Source organism: Agelaius phoeniceus, chromosome 5 (assembly GCF_051311805.1).
Source record: "Agelaius phoeniceus isolate bAgePho1 chromosome 5, bAgePho1.hap1, whole genome shotgun sequence".
Classification (NCBI taxonomy): Eukaryota; Metazoa; Chordata; class Aves; order Passeriformes; family Icteridae; genus Agelaius; species Agelaius phoeniceus.
Window position 1 is genome coordinate 20345585 of NC_135269.1, and position 14830 is coordinate 20360414.

Genomic DNA, 14830 nt, shown 5'->3' on the forward strand with positions numbered 1-14830 from the left:
CACCTCCCAAGTGCAGGCTAGGGAGAGAAAGGGAGACAAACTTCCTGGCTTTTGCAAACGGCAAACAGAAAACATCTATCTGTAATCTAATGACTATTTACTCCAGTGGAATCATTTACCCAAAGAAGAATCCAGCAGCATTTACCATCTTCATGCACCATGCACAGAATCAGCCAGAGGTGGTCAATACGCACCTTAAAAAAGGCTGAAATAAGCATAACTGGATTTCTTGGCTAACAAACATTGAATACATAACACTGACAAAAGTTCCGTTCTTTGGTTTAACATGTGCAAGATGACAAGTGGAAAAAACACCCACAGAAACATGAGTGTTGCTAACAGGTGCCTTAAATTTAAAATGTCGAAAGTTACAACTGTGTATACTGAGACAGCACTAATGAAGAAACCTTGCTGGCAAAATTAGGCACCTCATACATCATATACTGGGCAATATTTTAACTGCTCCATGCAGCATGCAATACTGTCTGTAGTCACTGTGGTAACTAATGCACAAAATCACCTAAGTTGTTTCCAGTAACAAACCAAATGTATCATACAATCTACCCTGGAGCTTTATGGCAGGAAACTTTATGATCACGTCCCACTGCATTACAAAGAAAGACAACAAAGTTAAAGTTAAGAGGAATAACAATTTGAATAAACCTGTAACCTGCTAACATATGCCAAATACCAATTTCATTTAAGTCAACAGAAATCCTGCTACTGATTTCCAATGGCATAGCATTAAAGCACATCTGTACTTCACACTGAACTGTCTTCTCACCTTGGTTTTACTTTATTTACCCAAACGTAACAGTTTATTTCATTTCTGAGCTCTGTTTATACAGATGACAACAAATTCAAAGTTTGTGCTCCATATTAAAAGCCTGGCTATTCATGTAAACCTCTTTATTAAATTCCATACAGCTAAAGAAATTCTTGACAGACAAGAGAAGTGGAAAGGCTAAACAGGAGAATTGCTTGAACAAGACTGATGAATGGGAACACAAGGTCCAGCCCTGCAATCTGTTACCATTCAGCTTCAAATACCTGCTTACCACTGAGTAAAGAAAGTGATGATCAGCTAAACCAGTAACAGAGTAGGAAGCAAACAGCCTGCACAAGAGCACCCTTAGGACTCTTGCTGCTGGTTGCAATAGGATTGGCATTGGACATGGTGCAACAGACAGTGCCGGCCACATTGCATCCCCTGCTGGACACGGCAGCAGCTGGTCCAACCTGCTCATGGATAACACAAACACTGCCCCTAAAAAGAATTGAGAAGGGGAAAGGGAAGAGAAAGAGGGGTGGAAAAAGCAAAGAAAAACTGCCCCTCTCTGATCAGTCATCTCCAGTCAGTTCCCTTATCTCACCCATGGAAAGGAATCAATGTTCACAGTGATCAATAACAGCCAGACAAGGGAACTGTCAGAAAACAAGAAGCATTTTCCATTCACCGAGATCTGGCTGGATTTCTGACAACTAGCTTTTACTCTGCAAGCAGACAAACTCTGGATATTTTACATACGCTCACAGGTGTTACAGTTCAAATAGACACGTTACACCAGAGCTCGCCTGCAGACTAGTCAATAATTACGGAGTGCCACACGCCAAGGCTTGCATTACTCCAGTAAAAAACTCACACCCTGGTAAGGACTTGTTCAGCTTCTACATACCAGCTGATACAGCAAATGATATATTTTTATTGCATTTAAGATTGCATAGGTATTCTGATTTTCACTCTCTCCATTTCAAGATGGCATGAGCCATACAAATTCAGTTAACGACAACATCAAAGTATCCTCTAACTGTGCAGCTGAAGAGCTTGGCAGTTAGCAAAATATGGAAAGACCTAGCGTGTTGTTAAGTTAGATGAGACACACATCTATCTATTCTACATCCGTTCCTCTGTGAGAGCTCTTTCCAAAGCCAAATCTCATGGTACATTACTGCCACCCTTTTTTTGTTTATTTCTCAACTCCTTGAAAAGAGATGTTTTCAACTTATTTGCTTATTTACTACATTACATAATGCAACTCAAAACTAATCTACTTAAAAAATAATAGTTAGAATATAATATAGCCCTGAAGCTTTTGTAAGCCTGAAGTCCTAAAACAGCCAAGACAGCAAACTAAAAATCATGGACTTAGAGTGAGCATGTGCAGAGATGTCCATCTCTGGTTTCTCTTTAGCCAGCCTCCAAATGAGCTAATAAACTGAAAGCATATATGATATGACTACAACTTGTCCGGAACTCTCATTTTCACTGTCGACACAAAGATATTCAGTTGCAAAGTGTTCCTTATTAAAGTCGTAGCATCTGAAATTTCATTTTCTTTTACAGATCCTTCTGCCTCTGGGTTCGTGCTGAGCTCCCCAGCAACCAAAAGGGAAAGGTAAATGTAACATCACCAGGGAAATGCCCCGCTTTTAGATGAAGTCCAGTGAAAACTCATATAGTGCACTTCAGGACAAAGACCTCTGTAAAAAAAAAACCTATCTCTTTAACACAAAAATGCCCACCTCTCATTCCCCTGCCCTCTGTGGATAGTTACATATTTCTGGGAAGGAAAAATGACAATAATTCTGACTAACGTGTACATTGCTTCAATTGCATTTCTGCGCCCAGCTAGAGCACTGCACCAGTGAGGAAATGCTGAAGCTGAGTTATTGATGGACAATCCCCAGGCTGCTTGAAGTCTCAAGCCAGCCAGCACCAGAGTGGTGAAATGGATCATAAAAAACAATGGGGTGGGCTGCAGTCCCTGCAATTTTTTTAGGTGTCAGCAAAGTTCAGCTCAGAGAAGTATGAGTGAATCACAGCATTTTTAACAGAGAAGCAAACGTTTTCCCTTCTGACAGTACTTTGTGAGCAGTGCTGGTTAGCCAGGGGATGTGACAGGTTTCTCCAAAACGTGAATTTCCACTGGACAAAAAACTATTCATAGTGGACACGCGTGTTAAAAAAAACAAAAAACAAGCAAAGAAACAACAACAACAAAACCAAACAAACAAACAAAAAAAAAACCAAAAAAACCAAAAAAAAAAAACCCAAAAAAACGCCCCCAAAAAACAAAAAACAAAACAAAACAAAAAAAAAAAAAAACCCAAACCAAAACAAACAAGAAAAAAACCCCGGTAAAAAAAAAAAAGTCACCCTAATTTTCCAATAATAATACATCTCTCCAAAATGTACCAATGCGCTACTACAATGCCTCTACCACTCCTCTCAGATGAAAGTCTCTCTGCAGGGTTGAACAAAGCCGCGGACCGCAGGCAAGGGTGGGATGCTGCGCGGGTCCCCGCCTTGGCACCACCCGCCGGCCCCGTACACAGGACGGATGCACCCGGCCAGCTCTGTTTCGAAATCGGCGCTGGAATAAGATCTTATATATACACCTGTATATATAAGAGTATATATAAGAGAAAGAGGCAGAGAGAAGCCGCTCTGTTGCCTTACCACTCTGCCAGAGAACCTCTCGATGGCCCGCTTGACTTTGCCATAGGTGCCTTTGCCCAAGGTCTCCTGCAGCTCGTAGCGATGCTTCAGGTTGTGCTTGTGGTGATGCCGTTTCACCCCCTGCTGCTTCCTCGCCGCCGTTACCTCCGGGGACGGAGCCGCCCGGACCGGCTCCTCCATGGCCGCCGCTGCCGCCTCGCCGCCGGGTGGGCCGGGGCCGCAGGAGGAGCAGGGGGGCTGCGCGGGGCTGGAGCTCGAACTACTGCTGGCGCGGGCGGCCGCCTCGGCGCCCTCCATGCCCGGCGGCGGCGGGCGCGGTACGAACGCGCCGCCGGCCTCACCGCCTCTGCCTCGGCCCCGCGCCCGCGCCGGCACCACGGGGCGCGGCGGGCGGGGCGGGCCGGGGGGCGGTGGCGGCGCCCCCGCTCTCCGCCCCTTCCCCGCCGCCCGCCCCGGAGGCGGCATCGACGTGGGGCGGCTCCTCCGCCCGGCCCGCCCCGCTCCGCCCCGCCCTGAGAGCCGCGGATGGGGCGGGGGTGGCAGCGGTGGGAATTGTTGCTAGGGGTACTGCTTTGGCCGCCGGGGGAACGGAGGTTGCGCTGCGGCTCTCCCGGGCCGCTGGAAGGCGCCTCAGCGGGGCCGAGCCTCGCGCCGCCGCGGCCCCGGGCTGAGCCCCTGGGCCCCGCGGGGCCGGGCCGAGGCGAGGCGGAGCACCGACCCCGGCCCCGGCCCCGGCCCCGAGGGTCTGGTGTGTGCACCTGCAGGGAGGACGGGCAGGGGCTCGAGAACGCCTACACCAAATACAAGTCTGGAAAGTTTTTCCAGAAAACCTCTAATTTTCCCCATTCACGAAGCGGGCGAGGGTTTCCTGTCGGGTTTCCATGTTGGTGGAGCTGGCAGAAAAACTCAGTCACACCCAGGTGCCGCCTGTCCTTGGCATGGGCAGGCGCTGTTGGCCTGCTCCACAAAGTTTTTGCAGGTGAGAAACCTTCCTGGGCCCAGTCCTGCCGTGGTTCACTTGCAAATCTGCGCCAAGAGCTGAGGAACACCTCGTGTCTGCTTTCGGGATCTTTGAAATACAAAGAATGCATCGGTTTTACGCTTTTTTCATTTTAAAGTAAGGGTTATTTCTTTCAAAGACAGCTTGAATACTTAAACACAGATATACAAATTTTACTGAGGTTAAGATGAATCATATGCTCCCTTTAGAAAAGAAGCCATCCCCAAGTGCATGGCCAGAGAAGGCAGATGGTTGCTTGTAGCAGAATTCTGGAACTCTCCACTATGGTCAGTTTTCTGGAACAACACAAAGGCTTTCAAGTGAGAGCCCTGCTTCAGTGTCTCCTCCCCATGGACTGTTCTTAAGGTGCAGGTTACAGCTGCGGTTGTCTGCTCTGCAAAGATAACACACAGACCTTTTGAAATCTTGGCTTACTCTTTGTGGTCACAGCAATATTAAGGCACAAAATTTCAGGAGCCGATAGCCTCATCCCTCTGGGGGAGTGCTAGCACAGAAGCTGATCCATGTGCTCGTACATTTTTACTGGCAGGCTCCTGCAAAGACTCAGGTCTGTCAAAGGCAACTAACTCTGGAGTGTCAAGGTGATGGAGTGATACCCAGGCACCAGCTTTGGTGAGGATGCTTGTTTGGTTTCTCTTAACTCACTGGGCCTGTGTGTAAAGCTGGATTTCTGCAAGGTTTCTTCCTAAGACTGTGAACACTCTGCCCTGAGGTTGCAGCCTTAGCTTCTCTGACTTGAATTTAAAAACAGAAGTTTCTCTCTAATTACATCACTACACCTTCATTTTAGGATCAGCAAAAGTGTCCAGCTGGCTCAGGGCAAGTCTGCCTAGTGCAGTACCCTGATCCTGGCAGGAGCCAGCACCATGCCAGAAGGGTTGAAAAAGACAGAAAGAATCCTGCAGCATTCAGAAGAAACATCTATGCTGGCTTCTTGATCTTTGGAAGCCCGATGTTGATCGAAGTCTGGGAGCATGGAATCTAACATCTCTTTCACAGAATGCACCAGAAAGTGGCTATTCCAAAGCAGAAAAGGTAAAGGAAGTTTCACTCTGTTACCATTTAAAAAAAAAGCAGACGTTTTCTTCCTGTAACCCCTTCCTTTATCCTAAATGTGGAAAGCACAAAAACTCTGTGGTCTTCTCTTTGTAAGAAGCAAGATTACATTTGTAGCTTGCAGGTTTTTGTTGTTTTTATGCTCTGAAGTGCTGTTGCATTTCCCCCAGCTGGCACAGAATATGCAATGCCCGGGCTACCTGAACATGCAGGAGAGGGACAGAGGGACATCTGCTACTGCCCTGGCTGACTTCCATGCCCCCAGTTTGAAACGCACTTATATAGCTCTTCTCACATTTGAGAGGATGCCTCAAGAGACATCCATGTGTAGGAATGCGTGACAGACCTGCTGCAAGTAAGGACTGGCACTGGGGTGGGAATGCAGCAGCAACAAGAGGCAGAAGGGGCCTAGGAGAGGGGCTTGGCAGCAGAGGGAACATGAAGGGTGCCCTTGACTGCCTGCCAGGAGAAGTGAAAGATTGTCCTGGCATGTGTTCACCTCTGCGCAACTTCACTTAAGTAGATTAAATCAGAGTTCCGGTCTTGCTGGGTGCCAGGGGTGCAGTAGTCTGTCAAGATGACAGTGACAACTGCCTAGTGGTTTTGCATGTCCAGTGCAAGCCCTAGTCCCACCAAAGAGGGGAGCAGCCTGGGTCCTGCTCTGACCTGTGCCAGCTGACCTGCTGCAGGAGCAGCTCAGGACTGGCTGGGGCCTCCCAGAGGCAGCTGGGTGGGAAGTGTCCAGCTATGATTGTCAGACAGTCTGGAAGCTCCCTTCAGACTGAAACTCAGTATAGCCTGTATTTAGGTCCTTTATACCTCTTGAATAGCAGAAAAGCATGAATGCCCATGATGAAAAGAGGTTTCATTATGTTGTACTCATGAGCATTGTTAATGTCCCCAGGAGTGGTCCCTTCTAGCTGCTTGGAAGCATACATCATCATTTCATGGAAGTCATCAGTTTCAAGGAAATATGTCATAAATCATTGCTATATGTTAGATATGGAGAGATATCCAATCACAACCCAATATATAGAAATGATTTATAGAAATTACAAGAAACTCCAAAATTAAAACTGCTGATTTTGTAATGCAATAAGCACAGGTACTATGTAACATAAGAAATACCACTTTTCCTTTTAAATTTCCATGCTCTTAAATGTGAAGCCAGTGGGCATTGAACAAATTAGATATGTAAGTTGGAATTGGACAAAAGAAACTTTCTGTGCTCATGTGTAATAGCAATGATAATTGAAAATAATGATCAACATAGAAGTATACATATATTTGACTGTATCACCAACACACAGAGATGTTTCCTTTCAATTTTTAGCAAGTCTGTGTAAAGCATGTAGTGTTTCGTTGTTTCTGAGATAAACATTTGGTAAGAATTTCAATTCTTTGAGTTTATAGACACCACTGGGGAATTCTTAATTTCTGACAGTGTTATTTTACATAACTGCTTTTCCTTATTCACAAAAGGGAATTATCCTCCCATTGAAACCAGCAGACTTCTGCTAGCCAGCTTCAAATGAAATAGGAAGAGGCTCTAATTTGCAAAACAATATTGGAGGATATGTTGTACCAAATCTAAACTATACAGATTATCACAATAACAACAAAAAGCCAGTGATTTCAGGAGGTTTACCTTCCTGAAGTCAATGTGGGTTGGAAAATGATCTTAAAAGATTGCAACATGCAAGCAGCAAAAAATTATTATAAAATTTGGTGCATTTTTTAGGATTAATTTTACCCTGAACTTTCAAAACAGCACAACTTATTTTCTATCTGGCATAGAGACACTCAGGGTAAAAAAGCCCGCTGGCTTTAATAGAACTCAGTCAAATATTTAGGGCTCCTCAAAAAATTGACAGCTTCTATAAGTCACGAGTTTCATAGAGCTAATGTTAATTTATTCCATGTATTGAGCTAAATAAAAACAAAACAGGATTTCAAAGATACTTTCTGAAATACTTAATTTACCAACTGAGGCCAGGTACTCTCTGTGCAAGTATTACGCATATGGCAACTTGGTGAGATGGTATCATCTGTACTCAGACCTTTTGCTCTTCAGCATTCTCCAGTGTTTATGAATTGTTTAACAGTGTTGTTACCACCCTTACACAGACTGTCTTCCAGGGGCTGTCAAAGAGCTGGAATATGTTCCTTGGTTGTTCCCTACACTGTAATATAGAGGAAAGAGGAGAAATGAGTACTAAAGGGATTCCTGGATGCAGTGGACATGTGTTCTTGGATACTAATATTCTGCTCCCTTAGGTTTCAGTCCTCTCTGCTGAGCTCTATAATCTGTACATCAAGAAAAACATAACCATAGTTAAGTCAATTGAGTTGCCTTGACTGCTCATGTTTGATGATCGAGATCAGTGTGGGTGTATGCATTAACTGGGCCAAGCTTTAGTGTTCAGCACTGTCCAGACTGCAAATCTAAAGATGACATGACTTTCAAATCATTGGAAGATACTGGCAGGTGAAACTGGAGGACATTCTCTCAATGGAACTGTCTCTTCTGCATTAAGTACCTGCTGAGAGACAGCTTTTTGATCTGATGAAGTGAAAGCATGTTAATGTGTTCCACTCAAGGATAGGGATTATCCTTTATAAAGCAGTGCTGGCAGAGACAGCTGGCATCCATCTGGTTGCTGTGGCAGGTATCTGTATATTATCTACCCTGGCAGATCACATCCAATCCTTGTAATCACATGCTTTATGAAAATTGCAGGAGTCAAAAAGTTCAGGATTATGACTGTAATGCTGATTTTCTCTTTAGTGAGCCATGTAAAAAAACTTTGCCTTGACAAGTAGTGTCATTTGACACTACTTTGAGATGTGTCATTTGCATCCAGAGATGTCAGTTCACTGTCAGTCAAGTAATGATCACTGACAAGGCCCACATTCAGAGGTTATAACGTCCATCTAAATTCATGTGTCTCCTCTTATTCTTTGATTCATGCTAGGACTCTTGAGATGTCCATGAAGTAGGAAGAATAAAGACCTATGTGAAATTAAGCCCTCTGAATCTGGATCCCAGACCCATTATAGAGCTTTATGATCAGTGAGGAAAATGAGGAATATTGTAATGCCTTTTTGGAGAGGACCCTGGAATTGAGACTGGGGTTCTTCCTAAGACTATAAGACTTTAAATAGGAGAGGAGCTGTATGTCCATAAAATACCTTTTAAAATTTCCAAGCCTCAAGCTTTTGCTTCTGTGGATTTTCCTGATAATTTAGACCATTAATGTGTTATAATTTTTACCTGTAATACTGTTCCATTTCTTCTGCTGCTTGATATGTTTTATTGGGATATCCATAGCACAGAAGATAGCAGTCACCTGCTCAATTTACATCTCCAGATCTGAAAATTTGTTTATATGTGCACGTGTGCCTGTATGCTTATGTCACATTATTTTATCCATAAAAAATATGCTTTTCTACAGTCAACATTTCCTCAAAATTCCCCACGGTTATTGATAAACTGGGACCCTCATAACCAAAGAAGTGAGAAGAAACAACCTGAACTGCACAGAAGATAAAACTGAAATGTAGTGGTTGAAGCTCAGCATCTTTCTGTTGCACAGCTTTGAGAAGAACTGAGCACACACAATTCCTTCTCCTGTTGCTTTCCTATTTCTTATTCAGTTTAGATGTTCTTTCAGTAAAACTCTGTGGTGTTACTTTATATTAGTTTTATTAAATATATTAGCAATACAATCCAAACTACCAGCTCCCTCCCTCTCCCTGCACAGGAATCCTTTCAAGATTAAAATTCACATACAAGTTGCAACACTGTGAGCAGAGAATAGCATTCAGTAATGGTCAATGGATTGCGCATTCCAACAATGTAAACTGCAAAAAAAAAAGACATTTAAAGCATAACTGAGTCATTCAGCAGCACGCTCCCCTGCTCTCATTACTTCCCTTTGTTGCCCTCAGTTCCGTCCCTTCTGCCGTTTCTGGGTTTTTGCCCTTATTTTGAGAGACTGACTGAGGGCATCGCTTTCCACCATCAGCCCGTTAGGCCGTGTGCAGGCAGCCAGATCTGCACCCAGCCTGTTTTGCCCACCGCCAGCCGGGTGGTGGTCCCGCACACCTGGAACAGCTGCTCTGGGCACAGCTCACACACACCAGCTCCTCCAAGGCATCACCACGAGTGGCCATCCCCAGCCACCATCGCTCAGTTCCTCCAGCCCCAACTCACCTGGTGCAACGGTGCAGGAAAGTGAGGTGTCTTCCTGTTGGGTTTTGGTGGTGAAGCCGCAGGCTCTTATCCTGTAAACATAGGTGGTGTTTGGTGGTGCTTGTGGGTTGTGGCAGAAAAGGGTGGTGCTGTGCAGTCCTGAGTTGGTTTAGGGTGGTTTGGGGCTGGGAGGCAGCCAGGGCAGAGAGAGGGGAGGGAAATGAAGCCGAGGTGGTGATGGAACAGGTGTTATCCTGCTGGGGGCTGTGCCAGGGAGCCGGGTGCCTCAGGGCCTTCGCTCAGAGATGTTTGTGTGGGTACATAATGGGAACACATGAACTTTTGCCATTGTGACCCCTTCATCCTGGATGACTCATGGATGAGATAGGGCAGATACATCCCTCCAGGATTCTGGGATTTCCTGCCCAGTCTGATTGAATGGAGATATCACAGCCACTGGGTAGATCCTACAAGGAGAGAGGTATTAGCCTTAGTTGTGGCTTTTGTGTAGAAAACCAAGAGTATGTTTTGCACATGACTTTTATTTTGATGTTGAGGTCTGTGGATCCGTGTCTAGATTCTATCTCTCTTTTCATGCTGCTGTTGAATGCATAACCAGTTTTTCTTCAAAATATAAGATTAAAGTTGCTCTAATAATATAGGAAATAAAAAAGACACAGGTAAAAGTATATATGTTTTTCTTAAATGTACATAATTTTTAGAGCAAAAAAGATTAAGTGCAAGATGTTTTGCTAAAAGTCACATTGCACGTGACACCAGTGAGTTACCAGATGTTCATACCTTTGGGATGCACTTAATCTGAGCAAACTGAGCGAACCTTTCTGCAAGACTGTCACTGACTGGCAGATATCAGGGATAATGACAGAAAATCTTGCCCAGTTACCAAAAATGGACCCCATGACATTACCATGTCATGGCATACAATGTACCCCTTTAGACAGAGCAGCACTTGCTATATTTGACTGATAACATGCATCACTTCCCTTGGTAGTGTGGGTATGCAATTCAAATTGAGTGGGCAAATGGGCACTGTGTGCCATCTGACTTTGTTGGGAGACAAATGTGTAAAGAATAGATGACAGCATGGCTCTCTATTCCCTCCTTGCCCACAGGTGCTGCAGACTGGCTAGTAATCTCCTTGCCCTCCACAGACAAAGGGTAGAAAGGACTGAATCATGCCTTCTCAAAAGGCAGTGCTTTCCCCTCCTGGAGGTGTTCTAGGGGGCAGTTGGACAACTTGATGGCCTTGCCACAGTCTCCATGCTAAGGATACAACCTGACAGGGAGAAATCATCTCATCTTCCTCACTTCCCTTTAAATTCCCACTGAAATACTGGAATTCATAGCTGTAAGACTGGTTGTATTTTTCCTTCACTGATCATTAATTTGTCAAAGTCAAAACAATACTAAATTAGGAAACAGATTCAGCACAGAGACTGCCAGCTTCCTTTAGCTTTATTTTGTTTACTTTTCATTTGTCTGCAGCCACTTCCTGGCTTTAGAAAATAGAAATAGAAAATGTTTTCTATGAATTATAAAAAAATTAGGTCAAATAATAAAAAAATGTTAATGGCAACATAATTTTATGGCAAGTGATTAGACAGATATAAACAGAATATTATGGCTTTAGGATATGTACCAACAATTCAGAATGACTTTCACAGGAAAAAGACATACCCAAAATTCTCAGGCAGCAAACTACAAAGAGCAGTTAAATGGAAAATGAATCTGTTTGTGTATAGATGCCCGAGAACCAAATATAATTTTTTATTAGATCTTTTAAAAATCCTGTTCTTTATGTCTGTTTGCTGGCAGAGAGGACTCTTTAAATCAATAGCAAATCAGCTAAGTGACCAACTTGATCAAAGCCTCTTTATGCATGAAAATTTCATTTTGCTGACTAGAAAATCATGAGAGGGAAGGTTTTGTGACTCTCTGTGTTTCCTTTGTGCTTCTCATGCAGCATAAGGGGAATTGCAAATTTCTAAAATCCCGTAGTGGGTGTAGGGGAGCAGAGGATGCCAGCCCCTCGTGCATTGTCATCCAAGAGTAACAGCCCCTCTCATGCCAGCACTGTCCTCACGGCTGGACCCACAGGAGGGTGAGTGTCAGGCCTGGGATGGAGGGCTTTAAGGGTGGGAAAACATGTTTTTGCTATGCTGACAGGTCATTTTCCTTGGAGCTGATGCTAGCTGGTCTGCATGACAGCCACCCCCAGGCTTTTCCAGCCTGCACTGAAACCACAGTCAGTCACAGTTCAACAACCCCAAGAAGACAACACAGATCTTAAGATTCAGTCCCAACCCCCCAGGGAGAAGCAAGGCAACACATTAATGCCACCAGCTTGCCTGTGTCAATGCAAAGTGCCCAACATTTTGGGCAATGTTTGCTGTAGGAAAGAGCCACCCTCTCCATCGAGTCCACAGAGGTTTGAGAAGATTCCTCCATCTCCCCCGTGATCTATGTCCAATCAGAAAATCTGGCCCAGGGCCTAAAGACACTTTTAAACTTGTGTCTCCTTATCTCTCCTAAAGAACTAGAATACTCTTTCCTGCCTCCCAAGAATTATGCAGAAATAAATCTTCTTGGATCTGCAGAATGCTTTGCTGACACTAATTGTATTATAAGAAAGAAACAGATTCATTTTTAATGGAACAGGACAGTTATTTTCAAAGAACATTTTTGAAGGTCTGTTACATGTAACATGTAAGATGAAAAAAGAACTCAAATTTAATAAGAACAGCAACATGACCTCTGCATACTTACCATTGCTTTAGCAAGATCAAATCCTTCTCACTTTACCTCAGCTTTTGCTAATCTCTGTGAGGGCTCCACACACAGGAGCCTTTGCCAGCACTGAAGCTTATGAAGATGAGACCAGTTATGCTGCCTAGAATAAACCAGATACTGCTGTAAAACAGATGGAAATTACTTATCTTATCCCTCCATATGCATCCCCCCTCATCATGATACTGTCTGAAGTCTTGTCTCTCATCCTTCTGTTCCCTTCCCTCAGTCCCCAGCCCACTCTCACTTGTTGGGACAGATGCAGCAGGCTTGTTGAGAACGTTTCCTCCCTTAGAACCTAGACATAAAGCTCAATACCTTTGTCTCATCAGGGTTTTCATCACCTTTCTGCCCTGGCTTGATAAAACAGAAGGGTTTCACCTTTCATCCCTGTGTACCAGCTGGCACCTACAAGTATGCCTGGAGTATTCCAAGGAGATGAAGGGATGTCATTGCCCAGCTCTCACTGGTTTTACACCAAGTGACACACATCCTCTTCTCTGTGTCACTGTGACATGAACTCTTGAATCTGCTTGATTCTTGCCAGTGGTAGTGACAGAGAAAAGGAAAAATTAAGAGCTGGATCATCAGAAAAAGCAAGCATAGTGTGGGGCACAGTCGTTTTTAAATGGGTGAATTTTCCCAAGACACCATCTGTCCTCCAATTTTCAGCTCCATTGAAAATACATAGATCAAATGTCCAACAGAGGGAAATGAATTGGCTGAGGTTATAACTTTACACACACATTCTTTGGAGAAATACAATAGCTAAATTTCTAAGATTTCAACCTGATCTCTGCAATTATGATACTCAAATGAGAAAAGAGAAAGGAAAAAAGGTGCTTCTTGCCACAGCTTTATCTCATGTGATCTCTGGTTACTTCTGGTGAAAGAGAAGAAACCTGCTTTGCTTTAGAAATCAAAGCAGAACCTTTCTGTAGCACCACCAAGCGGTTGAGTATCACTGGAAATAGCTGTCTGCAAAACCAGCCTCAGCAGTGCCTCACAGCAACATTTTTCAACTACTTTACAGTATTGTAAGTGGTAAATATTATTTTGTCAGTAAAACTGGATGTAAATTGGGATTGACATCACTGAAGCTGGCCAGTGTGGATGAAGACAGTATTAGGTGTGTTGCACTCAAAGTTGTCAGGAGAAGACTGACAAAACCTTAATGCTGTCTTTTTGTGTGGGTGAACAGATGTCTTGAGCTGTGAAAACAAGAGCTGGGATGTATTAGGAATGTTACAGGCACAGAATGAGAGACAGGTCTTTCTTTGAGAGCTTTTTTCACTGGGAAATGGTATCAAGAATCAGTGGTACACAAGATGCGGTAATGCCTTTTTTAGCAGAATTTACTTTTCTTCTCCTGAAAAAAAAAAATCTATGTGACTTTATAAATCAGATTTGAACTGTGAAGGGTGTATGATCACAAATAAATATGGGGGCTGATTCCTGGTGCCATGAAAGACTCCTGGTGTAAAATTGCCCTTTGCCAATGATAAGTGATCAGTGAAACTCTGTCATATGTCATTAGTTGTTGCTGCTCTACCTTCAGGGTTGCTACTCAAGAAGGGTTCCTTTGAGTCTTCTAATGATGGAGAGAGGCCTATAACAGCTTGGTTGCTCAGGCTCACCCCCTCTACAAAGAGACTTCCAGGTAAAGGGATTGCTGGGAGGTGCCTTGAAAAGTCTGGCTCCCAACACAGTCCTCAGGAGCAAAGAAGCATCTGCCTTAGGAGCCCAAGCCACTGGCATTGTCCTGGTCACAAGTTTTTTTTGAACCCACAAATCTGACTCAGGGAAAGACTAAAAGTACTGCTCCTGGGACCAGATCATCAGGCTGCATCTGTGTAAATGGATTTCAGCAGGTTTGCATACAGGAGCAAAGCCTTTGTGTCTGTGGTGATTAGCCTTAGAAAGGCATGTGGTGTAATTCTCCTCTCAGCTATCATGTCTTCCTTTAATTGCTGCATTCATCAGTTGTAGGTATCATTAGGTCTCAGCCGACGATCCCCACTCATTTTCTGGCCAAAAAGCAGGTCACTGAGGCTTGTGTTCATCACTCACCTTGTGCAGTGCCACAGCAGCATTAGATCGTTTCTCCCTCCAGGAATAGCAGGGACCAGAGGTATCTCTGCCCTTTACAGGGGCTGCCCAAGTGAAAAGAACCCTAGGAGGAATAAAAGGCCATCTTCTTCTGTACCAGCTAATGCTTCTGTAATTAAAAAAGCAGGTACTTGGTGGCCATTCTGTTTGCCTGCCTGAAAACTTGCAACACAGCCAGAGA

General features: G+C 44.1%; 1 protein-coding gene across 1 annotated transcript in view; it reads right to left on the reverse strand.

Moving 5' to 3' along the window:
* NUAK1 (NUAK family kinase 1) overlaps window positions 1–3940 on the reverse strand; it is a 47222-nt gene extending 43282 nt beyond the window's left edge. Inside the window, exon 1 of the mRNA XM_054632343.2 lies at window positions 3461–3940. Coding sequence (XP_054488318.2) covers window positions 3461–3925 — 465 coding nt within the window. The 5' untranslated portion in view covers window positions 3926–3940. The remainder of the gene's footprint in view (window positions 1–3460) is intronic.
* Window positions 3941–14830: the final 10890 nt, after the last annotated feature.